Here is a 23,631-nt window from a genome sequence, read left to right on the forward strand (position 1 = left end):
ATTTGCTTTGATTTAGCACCTTTTACCCTTCAATCACAAACAAAGGTACTAAAAAATTATTAAAATTATGTGGCATAAAATTTGTGAAATGAGCACATTTGCATCAAAGCAAAAAAATGCATTTTTTCATTTTTTTCAAGTGGAGATGCATTTTTCTGTGGTTTGTAGAATCTTTTGCGTTGCCACATTTATTTTACATGAAGGAGAGAAAGTAGTGACTGGAATGACATTTAATTTTAGAGATCTATTTATCACAGTCACTGTGAAATAAAGGCCCTGATATTTAAGGAGAGGTGGGGAGGGCGCAGGGGAACACTGTTGCATGGGGGAAACCCAGAAATCCCGAGAACAGGGAGGTCCTGCTGAATCTAACGGCAAGACCACATTATCATTTTTTTATTCCGTTGCCCACCTGCCAGCCAGATTGTCAGGCCGGCCAGCTGCCAGGCGGGAAAGCCAACGGCAGAAGGCCGCAGCCAAGGACCGTTGGGAACTTTCCCCAGCATTCAGGAAAGATCAGGGCTTGGTGGGGCGGTCGGGGTGGGGGGTAGCGGGGGGTGGGGGAGGGCGGTCGGAGCCCGGCAATCGGGAGGGAAGGAGGGAGGGAAATAAATGCGAAGAGGCTGTTTCCCCGGCTGGACAGTCTAGGACTAGATAAGGAGTCGGCCATTTCAGGCCAATATGAAGAAAAATTTCTTCACTCAGACAGTTGTGAATCTTTGAAATTCTACCCCAGAGGGATGTAGATGCTCCGTCGTTGAGATCAATAGATTTTTGGACACAAAGGGAATCAAGGGATATGGGGAAAGAGCAGGAAAGTGGAGCTGAGGTAGAAGATCAGCCATGATCTTATTAAATGGTGGAGCAAGCTCGTGGGGCCGTATGGCCTGCTGCTGCTCCTATTTCTTATGTTCTTATGAAAGATCGGGGCTTGGTGGAGAGGGGCTTTCAGAGCCTCTCCACTGCAGGACACACAGACGCCTCACAACCCGCCACTGTAAAAATGGCGGCAGGCACTTGCACAGTCAGTTGGGGTCACTTTTTGCAATTTTTAATGTTTAAACCCCGCCCCCGCCACCATCTCCCACCCGTTGTGAGGGGGTTAATATCGACCCCAAAGTGTTCCATAGTGAAGGTAGTGTTTTGTATGTGATGCAAGGCCAATTCGACCATGATGCCTCATTGTTACTTTGCACACAGCATTAAGAAATGCCCAAAATAAATTAAAATAACCTGAAATCTTTACTAAGTCATAAAGTGACATTTCATTCTATCTATAAAAATTGATAAATCAGAACTTCAAGGCAAAAGTAAGGGAGATTGCTGTGGCAGGGACATCAACACACTTCTGAAAAGTTAAATTCAGTGCTTTGGTGATTACTTCATGTTTTTGAGCTTTGGACTTTCACATACTTTCAGTTGATGCGGTTTTTAATCCGCTATATGCAAAGTCATCCATTAAAATTAATATTTTTTGGCTCACTGCAGTTCTAGTTTACAGCTGAAGGATTATTAATTTAAAGCAAATATTTGCTCAAATACCAATTAATTTTCATGCATTCTACAGTGTTCACTCAGCAGCAGTTACGAAAAGGGAATCATTTTCTTTTTTTAAAATTCGTTCATGGGATGTGGGCATCGCTGGTGAGGCCGGGATTTATTGTCCATCCCGAATTGCCCTTGAGAAGGTGGTGGTGAGCCGCCTTCTTGAACCGCTGCAGTCCGTGTGGTGACGGTTCTCCCACAGTGCTGTTAGGAAGGGAGTTCCAGGATTTTGACCCAGCGACGATGAAGGAACAGCGATATATTTCCAAGTCGGGATGGTGTGTGACTTGGAGGGGAACGTGCAGGTGGTGTTGTTCCCATGTGCCTGCTGCTCTTGTCCTTCTAGGTGGTAGAGGTCGCGGGTTTGGGAGGTGCTGTCGAAGAAGCCTTGGCGAGTTGCTGCAGTGCATCCTGTGGATGGTACACACTGCAGCCACAGTGCGCCGGTGGTGAAGGGAGTGAATGTTTAGGGTGGTGGATGGGGTGCCAATCAAGCGGGCTGCTTTGTTCTGGATGGTGTCGAGCTTCTTGAGTGTTGTTGGAGCTGCACTCATCCAGACAAGTGGAGAGTATTCCATCACACTCCTGACTTGTGCCTTGTGGATGGTGGAAAGACTTTGGGGAATCAGGAGGTGAGTCACTCGCCACAGAATGCCCAGCCTCTGACCTGCTCTTGCAGCCACATTATTTATATGGCTGGTCCAGTTAAGTTTCTGGTCAATGGTGACCCCCAAGATGTTGATGGTGGGGGATTCAGCGATGGTAATAATGTTGAATGTCAAGGGGAGGTGGTTGGACTCTCTCTTGTTGGAGATGGTCATTGCCTGGCACTTGTCTGGCGCAAATGTTACTTGCCACTTATCAGCCCAAGCCTGGATGTTGTCCAGGTCTTGCTGCATGCGGGCTCGGACTGCTTCATTCTTGACACAGACATTTCAGGTCTTGCATTGTAGCACATTTTTGGGGAATGTTTATAAATGATGCACATTTCAAATTTTGTTTTTGCTGTTCGTCGAATAACGTCATGGGATCTTTTACATCCACCCAAGAGGGCACACGGGGCTACGGTTTAATGTCTCATCCAAAAGGCTGCACGTCCAACAGTGCAACACTCTCTTAGTACTGCACTGAAGTGTCAGCCTAGATTATGTGCTCATGTCTCTCGAGTGAGGCTTGAACCTTTAACCTTCTGAGTCAGAGGTAATAGTGCTGCCACTGAGCCACAGCTGGCATGAGAATTCCTAATTCAATGTCATACAGGAGTGATGTGATTTCTAAGTCAACCTCATGGAATTTAAGTACATAAGCAACCTGAACTAAAGTTGAGCAGCTAGGCCAATGTTTTGTAATGCCAAATGGGGAAATCTTTAGAATCATAGAAACTTACGGTGCACACGGAGGCCATTCGGCCCATCGTGTCTGTGCCGACCAAAACAGAACTATCCAGCCTAATCCCACTTTCCAGCTCGTGGTCTGTCGCCTTGAAGGTTACAGCACTTGGAAATCATAGAATCATAGAAAGGTTGCAGCACGGAATAAGGCCATTTGGCCCATTGAGTCCCAGTCGGCTCAATGCAAGAGCAATCCAGCTAGTCACACTCCCCTGCCCTACCCCCATAGCCCTGCAAATTTTTTCCTTTCAAGTACTCATCCAGTTCCCTTTTGAAGGCCATGATTGAATCTGCCTCAACCACCACCTTGGGCAGTGCATTCCAGATCCTAACCATTCGCTGTGTAAAAATGTTTTTCCTCATGCCAGCTTTGATTCTTTTGCCAATCACCTTAAATCTATGACCTCTGGTTCTTGACCCTTTCGCCAATGGGAACAGCTTCTCTCCATCTATTCTGTCGAGACCCTTCATGATTTTAAATACCTCTATCAAATCTCCTCTCAATCTTCTCTATTCCAAGGAGACCAACCCCAGCTTCTCCAGTCTGTCCACGTAACTAAAGTCTCTCATCCCTGGAATCATTCTAGTAAACCTTTTCTGTACCCTCTCTAAGGCCTTCACATCTTTCCTGTTGACCGGAGATCACCGGTTACGATTATTGGCTTAGTACACAGAGGAGACGGTCAATTCTCTCTTAATTCTCAATTCGCTTTATTAACATTATTGGATAATGTACATACCGCTTATACGTCTGGTTAGATATCGGCATGCAGTTTACAGCAGGTTATACAGTTTTATACCCAAACTCGGATTTAAATGCACACCCACTAGGTTTCTCTGACTAACATTCCCTGAGTGGTCACAGAATAGAAAGGATATTATATTACCTGGAAAGGAGAGCCGACACTGGCCAGGCATTCCGTTCTCTCTCTCTTGACGTCGTCTCTACGTCCCTGATGTAGTCTCTACGTCCCTGACGTAGGGTCCCTACTTCTGCGATGGTTAGTCTCCGGAGTCTCGCGCACATACACCTGGCACCAAGCCTGCAATTCTTCAGTTTTAACTCCAAGTCTGTCTTTTCAAATGATGCTGTCTTTCTCCGGTTGGCTTAAAGTTCCTCGAGTGGTCGGTGTCATCCCCTGATTGGCTCTGTTCCAAGGGATTAGGTAGCATCACCTCATTACTCCATTTCTAAATAAGGACTGGTGTCTCATCAGAGCTCCTTTGTCCCTTAGAAGCGGAACGAATTCAAACCGGTTCCGGCCAGCTCAGACCAGTGACTGAACTTCAACATCACTCCTGGCCAACATCACTTCAGTTCAAAGGTCAGTGTCTTTGTTAGCAATTCGAAATAAACTCAGTAGTTTTCTGCAGCCCCTGGCCAACATTCCTAAAGTGCGGTGCCTAGAACTGGATACAATACTCCAGTTGTGGTTGAACCAGTGTTTTATAAAGTTCATCACGACTTCCTTGCTTTTGTACTCTATGCCTCTATTTGCAAAGCCCAGGATCCCGTATGCTTTCTTAACTGCTTTCTCAACCTGCCCTGCCACCTTCAAAGATTTGGGCACATATATCCCCAGATCTCTCTGTTTCTGTACCCCTTTTAAAATTGTGTCTTCTAGTTTATATTGCCTTTCCTCGTTCTTCCTACCGAAATGTATCACTTGGCATTTTTCTGCGTTAAATTTCATCTGCCACGTGTCTGCGCATTTCACCAGCCTGTCTATATCCTCTTGAAGTCTATCACTGTCCTCGTCACTGTTTACTACCCTTCCAAATTTTGAGTCATCTGCAAATTTGGAAATTGTGCCATGTACACCCAAGTCCAAGTCATTAATATGTATCAAGAAAAGCAGTGGTCCTAGTACCGATCCCTAGGGAACACCACTGTACACCTCCCTCCAGTCCAGAAAACACCACTACTCTCTATTTCCTGTTTCTTAGCCAATTTCATATCCATGCTGTTACTGCCCCTTTTATTCCATGGGCTTCAATCTTGATGATAAGCCTATTATGTAGCACTTTATCAAACGCCTTTTGAAAGTCCATATACACCACATCAACCACATTGCCCTCATCTACCCTCTCTGTTAGCTCATTAAAAAACTCTATCAAGTTAGTTAAACACCATTTTCCTTTAACAAGTCCATATTGGCTTTCCCTAATCAATCCACAGTTGTCCAAGTGACTGCTACTTCTGTCCCAGATTATTGTTTCTGAAAGTTTCCCCACCACCGAGGTTAAACTGGCTGGTCTGTGATCGCTGGGTTTATCCTTACACCCTTTTTTGAACAAGGGTGTAACATTTGCAATTCTCCAGTCCTCAGGCACCACCCCCGTATCTAGGGATGTTTGGAAGATTATGTCCAGTACCTCCACAATTTCCACCCTTACTTCCCTCAGCAACCTAGGATGCATCCCATCCGGACTGGGTGACTTATCTCCTTCAAGTACAGCTAGCCTTTCCAGTATTTCCTCTTTATCAATTTTAAGCCCATCCAGTAGCTCAACTACATCTTCCTTTACTGAGACTCTGACAACATCTTCTTCCTGGGTAAAGACAGATGTAAAGTACTCATTTAGAACCTCGGCCATGCCCTCTGCCTCCATGAGTAGATCTCCTTTTTGGTCCCTGATCGGCCTCACCCCTCCTCTTACTACCCGTTTACTGTTTACATGCCTATAGAAGACTTTTGGATTCTCTTTTATGTTTGCTGCCAGTCTATCCTCTCTTTGCCCCTCTTAATTCCTTTTTCACTTCCCCTCTGAACTTTCTATATTCAGCCTGGTTTTCACTTGTGTTATCAACCTGACATCTGTCATACACCCCTTTTTTATGCTTCATCTTACTATCTCTTTTGTCATCCAGGGAGCTCTACCCTACCTTTCTCTCACGTGGGAATGTACCTAGACTGTACCTGAACCATCTCCTCCTTAAAGGCCACCTATTGTTCAATTACAGTTTTGCCTGCCAATCTTTGATTCCAATTTACCAGGGCCAGATCTGTTCTCATCCCACTGAAATTGGCCCTCCTCCAATTGAGTATTTTTACCTTAGAGTGGTCCATGTCCTTTTCCATAGCTATTCTAAACCTTATGATACGATGATAGCTGTTCCCTAAATGCTCCCCCAATGACACTTGCTCCACTTGGCGCCACCTCATTCCAGAGAACCAAGTCCAGCAATACTTCCTTCCTCGTTGGGCCGGAAACGTATTGGTCAAGAGAGTTCTCCTGAATGCACTTCAAAAATTCCTCCCCCTCTTTGCCCTTTATATTATTACTGCCCAGTCTATAGTAGGATAGTTGATGTTCCCCGTTATCACAAATCTATGGCCTTTGCACCTCTCTGTAATTCCCTGCAAATTTGTTCCTCCATCCCCTGCCCACTAGTTGGTGGCCTATAGGATACACCCACTGGTGTAATGGCACCTCTATTAGAACCGTAGAACCAAAGAAAAGATACAGCACAGAAGGGGGCCATTCGGCCCATCGTGTCCAGGTCGGCTCGATGAACAACCAGGTGCCCATTCTAATCCCACCTTCCAGCACCCGGTCCATAGCCCTGCAGCTTACAGCACTTTAGGTGCAGGTCCAGGTACTTTTTAAAAGAGTTGAGGGTCCCTGCCTCTACCACCAATTCGGACAGCGAATTCCATATACCCACAACCTTCTGGGTAAAAAAGTTTTTCCTCATGTCCCCTCTAATCCTTCCGCCAATCAGCTTAAATCTATGTCCTCTAGTTCTTGAACTCTCCACTACAGGAAACAGGTACTTCCTGTCTGCTCTATCTAGGCCACTCATAATTTTGTACACCTCAACCAAGTCTCCCGTCAGCCTCCTCTGCTCCAAGGAAAACAACCCCAGCCTATCCAATCTCTCCTCATAGCTGCAATTTTCAAGCCCTAGCAACATTCTTCTAAATCTTCTCTGCACTCTCTCCAGAGCAATTACGTCCTTCCTGTAATGTGGTGACCAGAACTGCGCACAATACTCCAGCTGTGGCCTTACCAGCATTTTATACAGTTCCATCATTACATCCCTGCTTTTGTATTGTATACCTCGGCTAATAACAGAGAACATTCAAGTCCAAATCATTAGTATATACCACAAACAGCAAGGGACCCAACACTGAGCCCTGTGGCACACCACTGGAAACGGATTTCCATTTGCAAAAACATCCATCGACTTTTACCCTTTGTTTCCTGTTACTGAGCCAATTTTGGATCCAATTCGCCACATTTCCCTGTATCCCATGGGCTTTTACCTTTCTGACCAGTCTGCCATGTGGGACCTTATCAAATGCCTTACTAAAATCCATATAGTGGAGATGCCGGTGATGGACTGGGGTTGACAAATGCAAGGAATCTTACAACACCAGGTTATAGTCCAACTGTTTTATTTGAAAATCACAAGCTTTCGGAGGCTTTCTCCTTCGTCAGGTGAGTGTGGGATCTCACCTGACGAAGGCGAAAGCCTCCGAAAGCTTGTGATTTTCAAATAAAACAGTTGGACTATAACCTGGTGTTGTAAGATTCCTTGCATAAAATCCATATAGACAACATCCATTGCACTACCCTCATCAATCCTCCTTGTCACTTCCTCAAAGAATTCAATCAGATTTGTAAGGCATGACCTTCCCTGAACAAATCCATGCTGACTATCCTGATTAAACCATGCCTTTCCAAGTGACAGTTTATCCTATCTCTCTATTATTTCTTAACTCTAATCAAATAGATTCTGTCCTTGACCCCTCCAGGACATCCTCTCTCTCCAGCATTGCAATATTCTCCTTAATCAATACTGCCACCGCCTCTCCTTTCTTCCCTTCTCTATCTTTCCTGAACACCTTGTATCCAGGAATATTTAGTACCCAATCCTGCCTTTTTTGAGCCAGGTCTCCGTTATCACCACATCATATTCCCATGTGGCTAATTGCGCCTGCAGCTCACCAACCTTATTTACTACACTTTGTGCATTTACACACAGGCACTGCAAACCTATTTTAGACTTTCTTGTACTCTCTCTTAGTCTGTTCCCATCTACTGCCATACTATTTCTTGCTCTAGTGCTCTCTGTCTCTCCCAATTCTTTGTGCACCTTGTTTCTCCTTTCCAATGCTACATTCAGGTGCCCATCCCCCTGCCAAATTAGTTTAAACCCTCCCCCACAGCACTAGCGAACCTCCCCGCGAGGACATTGGTCCCAGCCCTGTTGAGGTGCAACCCATCCGGCCTGTAAAGGTCCCACCTCCCCCAGAATTGGTCCCAATGCCCCAGGAACCTAAATCCCTCCAATCCTGCACCATCTCTCCAGCCATGCATTCATCTGCTCTATCCTCCTATTTCTATACTCTCTAGCACGTGGCACCAGGAGTAATCTAGAGATTACTACCTTAGAGGTCCTGCTTCTTAATCTCTTTCCTAACTTCTTAAAATCTGCCTGCAGGGCCTCATCCCTCTTTCTATCTATGTCGTTGTTACAGAAATGGACCATGACCTCTGGCTGTTCACCCTCCCCCTCTAGAATTTTCTGCAGCTGCTCAGTGACACCCTTGACCCTTGCACCAGGAAGGCAACATACCATCCTGGAATCACGTCTGCAGCTGCAGAAAAGCCTGTCTGTTCCCCTAACTATAGAATCCCCTATCACTATTGCTCTCCTGACCTTTCTCCTCCCCCCGTACAGCTGAGCCACCATGGTGCTGTGGGCTTGGTTGTGGCTGCACTCCCCAGAGGAACCCTCTCTCTCACCAGTATTCAGAACTGAATATTGGTTAGAGAGCGAGATGCCCTCAAGGTTACTCCTGTACTACCTGCCTGGTCCTCCTTGTCTATCTGACGGTCACCCAGTCCCTCTCTGCCTGCACTCTCTTAAGCTGTGGGGTGACCACCTCCAGAAGCGTGCTGTCAACGTAGCTCTCAGCCTCGTGGATGCACTGTAGTGACTCCAGCTGTTGCTTAAGCTCCAATACCAGGAGCTCGAGCTCCTCCAGCTGACGACACTTCTTGCGCCAGTGGTTGTCCAGGACACAGGAAGCGTCCTGGAGTTCCCACATGGCACAGGATGTGCATTCGACGGGACTGAGGTGCCCTGCCATGCCTCAATTTATTATGTTATTAACTAAATTTAACAAAAATAAACTTAAAGTCTTAAAAAAAAATCACTCACCAGCTACTCACCAATCAGCTCTTTTCCTTGTGCTGACATCACTTTCAGTGTTTTGTCACCTCTCACCCTAACCCTCGAGCTCCTCCCGCTCTCCTTCCACACTCGGACTCTCCTTCCACACTGTGCTCACCTCTCTGACTCTCCTCCTGCTCTCGGACTCTCCTTCCACACTGTGCTCACCTCTCGGACTCTCCTCCTGCTCTCGGACTCTCCTTCCACACTGTGTTCACCTCTCGGACTCTCCTTCCGCACTCGGACTCTCCGCCCGCTCTCGGACTCTCCTTTTACACTGCGCTCACCCCTCGGACTCTCCTTTTACACTGTGCTCACCTCTCGAACTCTCCTCCTGCTCTCGGACTCTCCTTTTACACCGCGCTCACCTCTCGGACTCTCCTCCCATTCTCGGACTCTCCTTTTACACTGTGCTCACCTCTCGAACTCTCCTCCCGCTCTCGGACTCTCCTTTTACACTGCGCTCACCTCTCGGACTCTCCTTCCATTCTCGGACTCTCCTTTTACACTGTGCTCACCTCTCGAACTCTCCTCCCGCTCTCGGACTCTCCTTTTACACTGCGCTCACCTCTCGGACTCTCCTCCCATTCTCGGACTCTCCTTTTACACTGTGCTCACCTCTCGAACTCTCCTCCCGCTCTCGGACTCTACTTTTACACTGCGCTTATCTCTCGGACTCTCCTCCCATTCTCGGACTCTCCTTTTACACTATGCTCACCTCTCGGACTCTCCTCCCACTCTCGGACTCTCCTTTTACACTGCGCTCACCTCTTGGACTCTCCTCTCGTTCTCGGACTCTCCTTTTACACTGCGCTCACCTCTTGGACTCTCCTCCTGCTCTTGGTTCTCCTCCCGCTCTCGGACTCTCCTTTTACATTGTGCTCACCTCTTGGACTCTCCTTCTGCTCTCGGATTCTCCTCCTGTTCTCCAACTCTCCTTTTACACCGCGCTCACCTCTCGGACTCTCCTCCCATTCTCGACCTCTCCTTTTACACTGCGCTCACCTCTCGGACTCTCCTTCCGCTCTCGGACTCTCCTTTTACACAATGCTCACCTCTCGGTGCAAGTGCATATCCAAGTACTTTTTAAATGCAATGAGGGTCTCTGCCTCTACCATTCTTTCAGGCAGTGAGTTCCAGACCCCCATCACCCTCTGGGTGAAAAAATTTCTCCTCAACTCCCTTCTAATCCTTCTACCAATTACTTTAAATCTATGCCCCCTGGTTATTGACCTGTCTGCGAAGGGAAATAGGTCCTTCCTATCCACTCTATCTAGGCCCCTCATAATTTTGTACACCTCAATTAAATCTCCCCTCAGCCTCCTCTATTCCGAAGAAAACAACCCCACCCTACCCAATCTTTCCTCCACAGCTAAAATTCTCCAGTCCTGGCAACATCCTTGTAAATCTCCTCTGTACCCTCTCTAGTGCAATCACATCTTTCGTGAGCATATAAGTGGAATTTGTACCCCTGTATGTCGAGCATACATTTCCTATCCATCACACTTCAATGTCACACTGCAAATTTCAGCACCAGACTTAAAAAGAATAAAGAAACAAAAAACTGTTATTTGGAATGTACAATGTGCCCAGTTAATTGAAAACACCTTCATTGATATAAAACAAAGACTCTGAATTTCCTTGGACTTTCTGCTGCTGCACTGCCATAATATATATAATACTCAGATCATTGTAAAACAGCGTATCATCTAGTTTACCATGAGCAATGCAACCGGAGATTTGTTGGTTGATGGCATGTCTAGTGCGTGTTTTCTCAGTCACTCCTGTCCATATGGAAATAGTATTACTAAAAGACAAAGAAAGCAACCATTCTGCATCTACTACAAGGCCAATAATAGCAATAATTTAAATGTCCCATTAAAAGCACGCATATTCACAATGATTTATTTTGCCAGCCCCAAAACAAGAAACAAGTCAATCCTTCTGAAAGACTTCATGCATTTGAACCAGGCAGCTGTATTCTAGCCGTCAAACATTAAAGGCATGCCATAAAATAGCAACTATAAAAGTGGGCAGAACTTATACAAATTTTATGCTATTTAAAGCAAAAGACATAAGATTAAAGTTGAGATGTCATTTGTGTATTTTGTTGTATTTATTCTGTAATTGATTTTCTACTGAAAAATGGCCCTATTTAAACTAAATTATTATAATCGATGGAATATTTTTATACATGGTGTCAACATCAAGCATGGGTTGATGTGAAGTAAAACTCCCTCTGTTATTCCCCTACAATGTTCCTCAACCACAAATTCACCAGAGAGCTCCTTATGGTACAAGCATCTTGATTCAAATTTCTCGCACCAGCCATCTTTGTGATCTGCTAGTGTGACTGCAATTGGTGCAGAACTTTGGACAGTTTTAAGCTTTGAACTTGTGTCTACTTTAAACCAGGGTTGAGACAGCCCAGATAGTTAGTGTAGGACTTTAGTCAACAAAGAGGGAAGACTTTCATCCTATTAGTCTTGAACCAATACGAGATCCAAGCAGTGAGATGTTTCCCAAACCGCTGTGTTACTCAGTACCATTGTTAAATTAATTGCCTTTTAAGAAAAGCACCTTTTAGACCAATGATCTAAAAATATCTCCAACCTTAATAAAAAACAACTCAGTTTATTGTACTTAGATTATGTTGCTTTAATAAAAAAAACTTTTGGTATACATTTCAGATCATAGTTCATTTTAAAGTGAACTTTTTGTTTGGAGGTCTTCACGGTGTATTAAATGTACATCAGCCCAGAATTTGCTGGAGCAGGGCTTTGCACAGCATATCCTGTTAGTTAGAATTGTTCCTGCACCCTTCAGCTCAAAAATATTTTGCCCACAAAGTTGCTGGAATTGCGAGAGCAACAGGGCATCTGGGACCTTGGTGAACAACTGAAAACTGATGATATTAAAGGATTGAGAAATAAACAGAGGAAGGACTGAGAAGGAGGGTGAATTAGAGTGGGTGAATTCAATGTCAAATCAGGTAGAGAAAGAGAAATAAAGAGAGGGAAAGAAAAATTGGATTAAGAAAGAGAGAAATAAGAGACAGAAAGGAAAAGTAAAAAAATAAATAAATCTCCAACAGCAATTCACAACATGAAGGAATGAGACTCCACACTTTTAATTGTTCACTTCTGGGCAAGAGAGGTTGATTGGCAGTCATTAACAATGATAACATTGTTAAAAGGGTACTTACACTGTTAATTGCTAGACTTAACTTTCTGTGATGAGGTTAATGGGCAATTAATATGCAAATGCAGCAACTTCATGAAAATCACAGGAAGGTTAAGGGCGAGATGCCATTTGCACGAAGCTACTGGCGGAGTGGCACAAATCGGTCAGCAACATGTGGTGATTTGCAATTCACGGGGTGTCTCTTCACCACAAGTTGCTGGGCAATTTGCACATTAATAACGGCGTCACACGTCATTATTTTTTCAGCAAATTCTAGGCCAACGTGTATCTGTGTCTAATTGGCTTGGATTATGGACAAGGGAAGTGTGGGTCAGCTGCTGAACAAATCCAAACAATTAATAGTGGCAATTTCAACTTTTGAGAAACCATAGCACATAATGTAGAACACGTGCAACATTGAAAGATATGAACTAAATCAGTGTATGCACATATATACAGTATATGATAACAAGAGAGCTCCAATTGTGATGATTTCTATTTTGTGTTGTTTGTGTAGATAAAAAACTGCTTACTAATAGTTCATCAACTTTTGGGAACAATGGATAATTTTTGTTTCTTTATATCCCAGGGGGAGTATCAGGAATACGAGCCAGAGGCATGAGGCACAATGTGACCACCAAGATTAAAAAACACTCTTTGGTATAAAATGTAACTGTCTTCTATTGATCCAATGATTCCTTAACTTTTGTTATTTTATTATACAGTGTAAAAGGACCCTTTGTTAGCCATACTGTTGTTATACAATTTTAACTGCCATGGTTCATTTCACTGAATCCCTCCCACTGAAATGAGACCTTGACTTTGTAGAGATGGCATTGTTTGTGGGCTGTTTCTATGTGTGATTTTGTGTATTGAAAAAGGACCAATGTTACTGCTAACTTCAAGTTTGATCTTCAAATTGGATAGCTATCTAGCTGTACATTGCTTGTATGTGACTAGGTGTTTCATATTGACTAATTTTTTTATACATTGTTTTACTTCAATGTTGTTTGTTGTAACTACCAAATGGGAACTGAGTAAAATGTTTATTATACTGAATTGTGGCATAAAAGTGTCCAGGTGAGTCCCAAGTCAAGAAATTTGAACAGGGATGTGTTTTTGTGCTGATAAGAATGCCTAACTGTAAATAAAGTGATAGAACCACAATGTGTTTAGTTTCTGTAATTTCTCTAGACTATTACAAGTACGGGATAGAAGTGGAAAGAAATGAGGAAGCTGCTTGTCAAATACTTTTCAAGTCCCTTTGTACTTTGCAATTCTGAGTCTAAAAAATTGCTTAACATTTGCTTAACTTCTTCATAGTAACAGTGAGCATTGATTGATCCCTCAAATCAAATTTTATGCTAATAGTAATTTTCTTGTACAAAATGTTCATCAAAAGTAATTACTCACCAATCACTAATAAGATTTTGGCAAAAGGAACATTCACACAATTAGATGCTACAAAAGGAGAATCAATGTACAGAGGGAGAAACTTCAAAGGACTGAATGGACTTTTCTCAACCCACACGTTTCTTGTATTCTTAACATATACCAAGTTGTGAAATTTACTAGTGTTATTGTTGACTGATATGGAACATAAAATATCATTTTTGGCAAAGGGTGTTTGTTTCATTGTCCTGGCCAACATTTATCCCTCAACCAACACCACTAAAATAAGATTATTTAGTCATTATCACATTGCTGTTTGTGAGACCTTGCTGTGTGCAAATTGGTTGTCACGTTTCCTACATTACAACAATGACTACACTTCAAAAGTGCTTCATTGGTTGTAAAGTATTTTGGGACATCCTGAGGTCGTGAAAGGCACTATATAAATGCAAGTCTTTCTTCTTTCTAAGTGTCACTTCCTACGAGACAAAAAGAACTGAAACGGAAAATGGGGTAAGTTTGTGTGTAAATATTCAGACTTATAAGCAAATATTCAGATTTGCAAACTCCTTCACCAGTAATTTCTGTGGTGCTTCTCCCAATCCCCCACTGTAACCTCAGCAGGAGATTGACGCAAACCCCAGAGAAACAGTGTAGATGGAGGAAGATCAGGGTACCCCTGCAGAAATTCTACCCCCTTGAAGTTAGGACGTCTCAATGGAATTGGTCTTAAAGACTGATTGTTGGCTATCTGTTTTATTTTCCTGTCTCCACCACAAATATTTTGCTTGTTTTAACATTAATTGTAAATGGCTTCTGCTCCTCCCGGCTTCACAATCAGGTAAGTTGCTTACCTTCTTGGTTGGCAGGTGTTCTGTATGGCTGGTTTCCCTGAATGCAGTCCGCGATGGCTGCCTCAAAGCAAACCAATGTTGGAGCGGGGACCTCAAGCAAGCGTTAGGCCCCTTAGTTACATGTGCAAAGTGCTGAACGCCTGCTTCAGGCATGGGTAAAGGATGATTCGTGTTTGTCCTTACCTAATATGGTGTTTGGAGCACTTCTGGCCCACCATTCTGGAGCCTTAGTATGCTGCATAACCAAGGGTTGCGGAAGGAAATAACTTACTGTGGTACAATAATTAGCGTAACGTCACTGCAATAATACTACACGCAGTTACATTCATATATTCTAGTGCACATGTTGCTTCTCAATCACGTTTATACTTAGTTAATACTTTTCAGTTTTCATTTCCTTTTTTAATGTTCTAAGAACAAGGGGGAATTCTAACCCCCCATGACAGGCGGGCGAGGGGCAGTGGGGGTAAGGTTAAAATTTCAAAGATCTGAAACCCAACACCAACCCGCCTCCAACACGGCCACTTCCGGTTTTAACGCAGGTGGATTGGGGGGCAGGTGACTAACCTACTCTCGAGAGGTGGGTTAGTTATTTAAATATGTTAATGAGGCTGCGTGCCTCAAATTTTAACAAACTTTTACATTTAGTAGCGACAGGCTGGGTTTCCCAGTGCTCGGGAAACATGGCAGCTGATCGGAGGCAACAACGGCTGGATCCAGCAGGTAAGTGTCTTTCCAGTACTGCTTGTGGGCCAGGAGGAGCAGGACTGTTTCCTCCGTCCCTCAAGCAAATCTGCTTCCCTCCCACGATTCGATGACCCCCCCCCCACCAGATCTCCCCCGACCCACAATCTCTTCCTGACCTGCGATCTCTTCAACCCCCCCCCCCACCCACAATCTCTTCAACCCCCCCCCATGATCTCTTCAAACCCCCCTCACCATCTCCTCCCAACCCGCAATCTCTTCAACCCTCACCATAATTTCGTCAGCTCCCCCACGATGATCTCCCAACCTGCAGTCTCTTCAACCCCCACCCCAACCAAAATCTCCCCACCAACCTGCAACCACTTCAATCTCCCTGCAATCACCCCCCTCCGAAATTCTCCCCGACCCATGATCTCTTCCCCCACTCCCCCCAGTGACCTCCCTCCCTCCTCTCCGCTCTGCTCCCTGGCTGCTACCTACCAGTGCAGGCCTTCCCGCCCGACAGCCAGCTAGCCTGCCTTTCAATCTGGCCGGGGCTGCCAGCCAGGAGACTGAGAAAAAAAAAATTCAAATGAGACCTGCCGTTAAATTTGGCAGGACCCCCTGGCCGCTACGACCCCCCGCCGCTCCCTCCACGTAAATGTCGGGGCTTAAGTTTCAGAATGTACAGAACACTCCAGATGGTTTCAGTTGAGACCAGACTTTCACTATGCTGGAGAATGAGACAGAAGTGGTACCGCTCAATGGCACAACGAGCACACTAACCCAGTGTGTCACTTGGCCGGTACTAATTTATCACATCACTGATACATTTGTTACTGTTTATTCCCAAGACATCTAAAATCTGCTACAGCTACTTGCTAACTCCTGCTCTGTTATTCAGAATTTTGAATAAATTTAAGTTGTGTGAAACGTAAAATATAAAATATATTGTGGGTGAGAAATTGTCAAAGAAAGCTATGTTCAGAATTTTTTTTAAAACTACAAAGTTCAGTGTGGAAACAGGTTTATTAGAAAATTCCTGGAAAAAACTTCATGGCTGGTTGAACTTTAGAAAATTAATTACAAACAGTTGGAAGGGAACTGCATGACACGAATAAAATGCTTTAAAACCAGCCATTTTACAATTGGCTGATAATTATATGGATATTATAAGGTTGTATCCTTTAAATAAAATAGCTATAAAAATGGATAAAATGAAGAATACTTGAGGACGTGGGGAAGTGGCGATACGCTATATATGGCTCGACAATACAGAGCCACAGTAATCACAGTTCAAGTGTAAAATTCTGTCACTCACTGGCATTACAAATTTAACAATACTTTAAAACTAGCAGCCTGAAAAGCAACTGAAGTGGACACCATGGGGTAAATTTTAACATCGAGGCCGGATGAGAGCGGGGGAGGAGGAGGATTTCCGGAAGGGAAACCCAGAAATATGGGTTTCCCGGACATCCTTCCGATTTTGACGCAAGAACATTTTTCAGTTTTTTTCAGTAGGTTTCCTGCCCAACAGCCAGCCAGATTGACAGGCTGGCTGTCAGTCGGGTAGGAGAGCAGCCAGAGAGTGGATACCAGCAGGTAAGTCTTAGATCGGGGGGGTGGGGCGGGGGGGAACACGGGGTCGGCACTCATCGGGGAGAATTGGTCATCGGGCTCAGTCATGGTGGGGTCGGACATCAGGAGGGGTCGGAGCTTGTCAGGGGGCCAAAAATCGTGCGGGGGAGGGGAGGTCGGAACTCATGGTGGGGGCATTGGAGCTCGAGGTGGGCGGATTGGAACTCATGGGGGGTTCAGAGCTTGTGGGAGGAGGGGGTCGGAGCTCAGGGTGTCAGAGATCGTGGGGTCTCGGAGGTGGTGGAGGGGGGATCGGAGTTCACGGGGGGGGGTCGGAGATTGGTCTCGGAGGTGGTGGAGGGGGGATCGGAGTTCACGGGGGGGGGGGTCATAGATCGTTGAGGATGGGTCGGAGATCGTTGGGGAGGGGTCGGAGATCGTTGGGGAGGGGTCGGAGATCGTTGGGGAGGGGTCGGAGATCGTTGGGGAGGGACGGAGATCGTTGGGGAGGGACGGAGATCGGGGGGGAGGGACGGAGATCGGGGGGAGTGACGGAGATCGTGGGGAGGGACGGAGATCGTGGGGGTCGCAAATGGGGGAGGGCCGGAGATCGGGGGCAGGGCCGGAGATCGTGGGGAGGGCCGGAGATCGTGGGGCGGGTCGGAGATCGTGGGGCGGGTCGGAGATCGTGGGGCGGGTCGGAGATCGTGGGGAGGGATGGAGATCGTGGGGAGGGATAGAGATCGTGGGGAGGGACAGAGATAGTGGGGGTTGCAAATGGGGGAGGGTCAGAGATCGGGGGGAGGGCCGGAGATCGGGGGGGGAGGGACGAAGATCGGGGGGGGAGGGGGGGAGATCGGGGGGGAGGGACGGAGATCGGGGGGGAGGGACGGAGATCGGGGGGGGGGGGTCGCAAACGGGGGAGGGGCAAGTAGGCTTGTTGGGCCTGGAGGAAACACTCCTGCTCCACCTGACCCATAAGCAGTGCAATAAAGGCACTTGTTGATCTGGGCCTTCTCGCCTGCTCTTACGTGGTGTGAAGCAGAAGGCCCAGGAATCCCGGCCCCCAAGAGTTAAAAATGCTATTAAAATGGAGGCATGCAGCCTCCTTAAGCAATTTTACTGACTAACCCACCTCCTGAGAGCAGGTTGGTCATCCACCCCTAGGCCCGCCTCCATTAAAACCGGAGGGGCAGGTATGGAGGTGGGTTGGGATCGGGTTTTAATTTTTTACAATTTTTACCTTCCCACCCGCCCCCCAACCCACCCATCCTTGGGGTTAAATGTTTCTGTTATTGGCAGTCAAAACTATAATCTGGTAACAATTAATTGCATTTATATTTTTGTTGAACATTAGTGTCAATAAGACAAGAATCTTAACACAAACTAGTTGCTTAATGAGTTATTAAAGACTAATTTCTTTGGGGGGAAAATTCGATATGGCCCATTTTCGGGTGCGGGTAGCGTGATCTGCAATTACCCCGCGCCCAATGGCCTTACGCAGGCAGCACATGAATTTTGAGCTGCCTGCTACTTACCATGATATCTCCCTGCAGCCAGCGTTACCCGCACTGCTGAGAAGCTGCACGGAGAATGAGGAAGCTGGAAATAGGGTGTGCTCAGCGCATGCCATTGGCAACCTGCACCTCTTAAAGGTGCAGGTGCACATTTTAAATGGGACATGCGCAGTCCACTAGGAGAAGGGAAAATGGCAGCAAGGATGGCGGGACCAGTGCGAGAGAGGGCCCCACGCTTCTCGGATGATACACCGGAGGCCCTGGTGAAAGGGGTGGATGAAAGGAGAGCCAACATGTAGCCACAAGGTGGCAGGAGACCCTCCAGACTGCAGCTCTGCAGGCATTGGCAGGCTGTGGCGCAGGAAGTGAACGCCAGGGCATGGCGCCATGTACGTGGGTGCAGTGCCGAAAGAAGTTCAATGATTTGACACGAGTGGTCAAGGTGATTGAATGCAAGTGTCAAGTGGCACATCCAACTAACTGCACCACTGCTCCACGCATCACGCCCCCTGTCACCCACCCACCAACAAACACTGCCCATCCATACACAATGCTGCACTTGGCATGCTGGATCTCACCCACACATAGTACCACACTTGCAGACCACATAACCACCACTCACAGGTCACACATGCTGGCAGCTATTCGACTAAGACAGGCACATCACCCACACACCTTGCAGGATACTCACTGACACATTGTCCCCTGCCTTGCAGGAGAAGGTGGCGCATAACAGCCAGCAGCAGGAGGGACCTGAGGGTGGACGGGGACCCTTACACGTCCTCACCCCCCCCAGAGGAGTCAGTGCTTCGGATCATTGGGCGGGCCGTCGCTGCAGCCATGACAACATGTTGCGCTGGAGGTCCTGATGAAGGGGGTCTCTGCATATCTAATGCTCCTTCTCCTATCCCACATCTCCCTCCTCCCATAATCTTTTCTGACTCGTGCTGCAGATGCTGTCAGCACACACGTCTTACTTGCTCCTCTCCCTGCTCCACACTCACCTGTTTCCCTTCGTCATTGCAGATACCCTAGAACATGTGGCGGCATTGTCCAAGGAGGAGAAGGAGGGGGAGACACTGAAGCCACGCTGTCACTCAATCTGACACTTGCTTCCACTAGCTCAGAGACTGAAACTGCGAGTCTTTTAGAGGCTAGGTTAGAGGAGGGATCTGCGTGTGGTGAGACACCGAGCACAAGTGCACAGGAGCTGGGGCGGGGGTGGGGGGGGGCGGGCGGGGATGGATACCACAGGTGCCAGCTCACCGGAGGGCGAGGTCGCTCACTAGTTCTGCAGCAGAGAAGTCAGGTGAGGACTTTGTTGGGTCAGTCCACAGAAGACAGGTGATAGGTGTACACCGCCAAATGCTTGGGGCACTGGAAAGCCTGCCAGAAAGCCTGCACACAATGAGAAGGGGCATGAAGGAGTCCACCTCGAACGTGGCACAGGGCTTTGCGCAGAGCTTGGAGCCCATCCTTTCCAACATGGAACGTGTGGTCACCTCCATCGGCACACCTGTGGAACCCACCACAATGCAGTATCTGGTGGCTGATGTCGGGGCTTCCACTGCAGCACAAGCCGACTTCATCAAAGGTCTGCAAGCTACGGTTGCTGCTCAGACTGCTGCAATGGAAGCTCAGACTGCTGCTGTCGTGGCTCTGGGGACCACTGTGGAACGGGGCTTCCAGGGCATCACAGCACTCCAGCAATCCGTTCTCCAGCTGATCACCAGGATTGCTGAGGCACCGCCCTGGGAGAGTGGCAGTGGCACCATGGCAATCGGACCTGCTGTCCTCTCTCAGGATGACAGCATTCCTGCTCCCACCCCTGCTACTCCGCCAGTGCCCTTGTTGTTGGCTAACGGCCAGCCAGGCCAAACTGCTGCAGCCCATGCTGAGATGGTGCAGTATGAAGCCGGGCCCTCCCAGCCCACAGTTGCTTGAGGTCGTCCTCCAGGGCCATCTGCAAGTTCCTCCATTGAAGGCCAGCAGCCTCCCACCACCCATGCTCCAGCCACTGGGGAAGCACCTCGTAGCAGCACTAGAATAGGTAAAGGTACATGAACAAAAGGCACTAAGGCAATGCACAAGGGTGAATAGTTCTGTTTCCATAATTTAATTTATTCATTGATAAATGTGACTTTGAATTTGCATTTGGTGATGGCTTTTTTATTTGTGCGATGAGCTGAGGGGGAAACCAATGTGTAATCAGATGGAGGGCGATTTGATTGTCTTGAGGGAGCAGAAAGGTGGGGAGTGAAGGACTGTTGGTGAGTTGGGGAATATAGTTGACATTATTGACAGCGGGCACGAATCAGGCGAGCACGCAGAGCCCTTGCAGACAAGGCGCGTGGTCCCTGTTGCACCCTTGCATCTTCCTCCACTTCCTCTTCCGGCTCCTTCCCCTCCTCCACCTCTGGCTCAGGGTCTTCTCCAACCATTGGAGGCAAAGGCTGGTCCCTCGCCATGGCGAGGTTGTACAGCTTGCAGCACACCATCACGAATCTGCCCACTCGCTCAGTGGAGTACTGCAGGGCTCCTCCAGCGGAGGCGTTGTTTGAGGAGGCCTATGTTATTCTTTACGATGTTGCATGTGTCCACATGGCTCTCATTATAGGCCTGCTCTGCGTGGGTTCCTGATCAGAGTCATGAGCCATGGCATGAGGGGATAGCCCTTGTCACCCAGTAGCCAGCCTTTAACTTGCCAAGGTGGGTTAAAGATAGCTGGCACATTGGACTGCCGCATGACGAAGGTGTTGTGACTGCTCCCAAGGTAGCGGGCATCGACCTTCATGATTCAATGCGTGTGGTCGCACTTCAGCTGCACATTCAGAGAGTGGAAGCCCTTTCGGTTGACGGAGACGGCCAAGTTGATATGCAGGGCACGCAGGGCGATTTGCGTGAAGTCAATGGCACCCTGCACCATGGAGAGGCCAACAATGCAAGCGAACCCCAGTGCTTGCTCGTTCTGCTTGTCTCTGTAAAGGGGGAAGGTGATGAACCCGTTCCTCATCTGGTACAGTGCGTCTGTGACCTCCCTTATGCAGCAGTGCCCTGGATACTGCGAGATGTTGCAATTGTCGCCAGCAGAGACCTGAAATGATCCTGAGCCTTAGAAATTCAGCACCACAGTGACTTTCACAGCCGCAGGCAATGCTGTCCTTGCCCTGCTCTGAGGCTGCAGTTGTGGCTGCACCAGTTGACAGATCTCGGTCACGGCTTCCTTGGTGAACCTCAGGCATCGGATGCAATCCTCCTCGGTCATGTTGAGGTAAGAGAATTGATCCCGGAAGACCCTCATTGGATATGGCCTCCTGCTCAGTGCCCTATGCCTCCTCCTCCTCCCTCTCCTCACAGTTTGACCTGCTGTGTGTGGCCTCTCCGCATGCTCCCAGTCATGCTCAATGCCCAGCGGGAGCCCTAGCGGACCACCCATGGTTGCCAGGAATCTTGTTCAACCACAGTTTTACCTTTCCAACCCATAAGGCAGTACCTGCCAAACCACTCTCAAATGTATTCTAGGAACTCTCAGTAAGTATAGGGAGCTTCAAATAACACTTCCTATTCCACCACCAGCCAGAAGCAATAATCCAGCAAATAACCTGTAAATCCTGCATGGTCCCTTTAAATAGCACTGGTAGGGTGTCCTCCAGGCACTCTAAGACACGTTCAGGTGTGCGTGGTTAAGACTTGAGTTCAGCGTTCACTTTTAAATCAGCGTTGCACACTGATTGCATGCATTTTCTCCCAACTTTACATGCTTCTGGTGTACGGTATTTGCGCATGCGCTAACTCCTATACCAAGATGGCGTCAGGCGCACGTCATGGTGGAAACGTGCGTGTGCAGCCAAGATACCATCTTGGCACCATAAGAGGCCACATAGCGCCAAAACAACGGGCGCTACACGGCCCAATTCAGCACCCTTTAACTTTAAATACCCATTCATTGGGTTTCTAAAATAGCAAACCAAATCCAGTAGGCAAATGATATGATATCTTCAGCTGTGAGAAAACCAGCTCAATCAAGAAAGGCTGACTGTGATGCTGCCCACCTCATGCATGTGTAAATGTGTGTGTGCACACATGTCTGTCATTGAACCTATGGAACTGGAGAAAGAGCACAAGGGACTTAGAAAAATCATACTGGGTTATCAACAAGCCCAATACCACATAGTCCAGTTGATTTGAGGGGGATTACTCCATGACTGGAGTCTACACTCTACAATGTCAGAGAGCTGTTACCGGCCCATCAGTCCTCCATTATATCATGACAAGATTAGCTCCACAAAAGTTGCTAGTCCTTAAGCTAGTCTTCCATGTTTATGCCAGGAATACAAGAGCTGCTCCAGCTGCACCTCAACATTTTGTATCAATACAAAAAATACAAAGAATACCAGAGGTAAAGTGTTGCTCCTGCCTATGAAAGTATCTCCCACACAGTGTCATCACCTGGGACCCTTTCCATTCTGCGTAGAAGCTGAAATGCATAGCTAACTAACACTTTAGAACTAGGGTTGTTGAAGCATCCAGCAAGAATCCGATTTCCCCATTTGTGCTCTAGCACCACTTTCCAGGTTCTTCTCAGCGTTCCCAAAAATCAAAAACAAACTGCATTCCTATAGTACTCATCACGTGCAGGAAGATGTCACAAAGGGTTTTACATTAAGGAGACAAAACAATGGATGCTGAGCAGGGGCGGGGGGGGGGGGGGGGGGAGGGAAAAATGAAGGCAGCTAATAAAGGGGAACTAAAGGCATGGTCAAACAGAGGGATTTTGAAAAGATTTTTGAAAGCATGGAGGGAGATGACAAGGTAGAGGTGACCAGGGTAGGGGTACAGTGGCTGAATAAGCAATTACCACTGGTGATGCAGCCAACAAGGAGAAGCATGGTGTTACAGGAAAACAGGGCATGTATAAGCATTTAAGGCAAAGCAATTCTTCAAGGTAGAGTGGGCTGTAATGATGGAGAGGTCTGAAAGCCAGGACATAATTTGAAGTCAATTCCTTCGGGTACTGGGAGCCAGTGAAGCTTGGGGAGGATAAGGTGATAGAAGTGCAGGACTCAGTGCAGGTGAGGATGTGGGCTGCAACATTTTGGATAAGCTGAAGCTTGAGGAGGAATGAGGCAGGGAAGCTGGGAAAGTGTTAACAAAGTCGAATCTTGAGGCGATGAAGGCACGGCCTCAGATTTTGTCAGCAGAAGAGGATAAGGAGGGATGGGGGTAAGCAATATTGCAGAGGTGGAAGAAACTGGTTTTGGTAACAGGGACAAATATGGGGGAGGAAGCTGAGCTCAGGG

General features: G+C 47.0%; 2 protein-coding genes across 6 annotated transcripts in view; one reads left to right on the forward strand and one right to left on the reverse strand.

The window, feature by feature from the left end:
• The window catches only part of LOC137332475 (eukaryotic translation initiation factor 4E-1A-like), a 77,072-nt gene extending 72,831 nt beyond the window's left edge, over window positions 1-4,241 (reverse strand). Inside the window, exon 1 of one of the 2 annotated variants that reach the window (XM_067996350.1) lies at window positions 3,824-4,241. In XM_067996350.1, the coding sequence (XP_067852451.1) occupies window positions 3,824-3,963 (140 nt within the window). In that variant the 5' untranslated portion in view covers window positions 3,964-4,241. The remainder of the gene's footprint in view (window positions 1-3,823) is intronic. The other variant, XM_067996353.1, reaches the window with a different exon arrangement.
• Window positions 1-13,473, forward strand: part of sncb (synuclein, beta) — a 73,099-nt gene extending 59,626 nt beyond the window's left edge. For 3 of the 4 annotated variants that reach the window (XM_067996356.1, XM_067996357.1, XM_067996355.1), the window contains exons 6-7: window positions 4,172-4,261; window positions 12,896-13,473. In XM_067996356.1, the coding sequence (XP_067852457.1) occupies window positions 4,172-4,216 (45 nt within the window). In that variant the 3' untranslated portion in view covers window positions 4,217-4,261; window positions 12,896-13,473. The remainder of the gene's footprint in view (window positions 1-4,171; window positions 4,262-12,895) is intronic. The other variant, XM_067996358.1, reaches the window with a different exon arrangement.
• The last annotated feature ends 10,158 nt before the right edge of the window (window positions 13,474-23,631 follow it).

The sequence above is a fragment of the Heptranchias perlo genome, chromosome 14 (assembly GCF_035084215.1).
Source record: "Heptranchias perlo isolate sHepPer1 chromosome 14, sHepPer1.hap1, whole genome shotgun sequence".
Classification (NCBI taxonomy): domain Eukaryota; kingdom Metazoa; phylum Chordata; class Chondrichthyes; order Hexanchiformes; family Hexanchidae; genus Heptranchias; species Heptranchias perlo.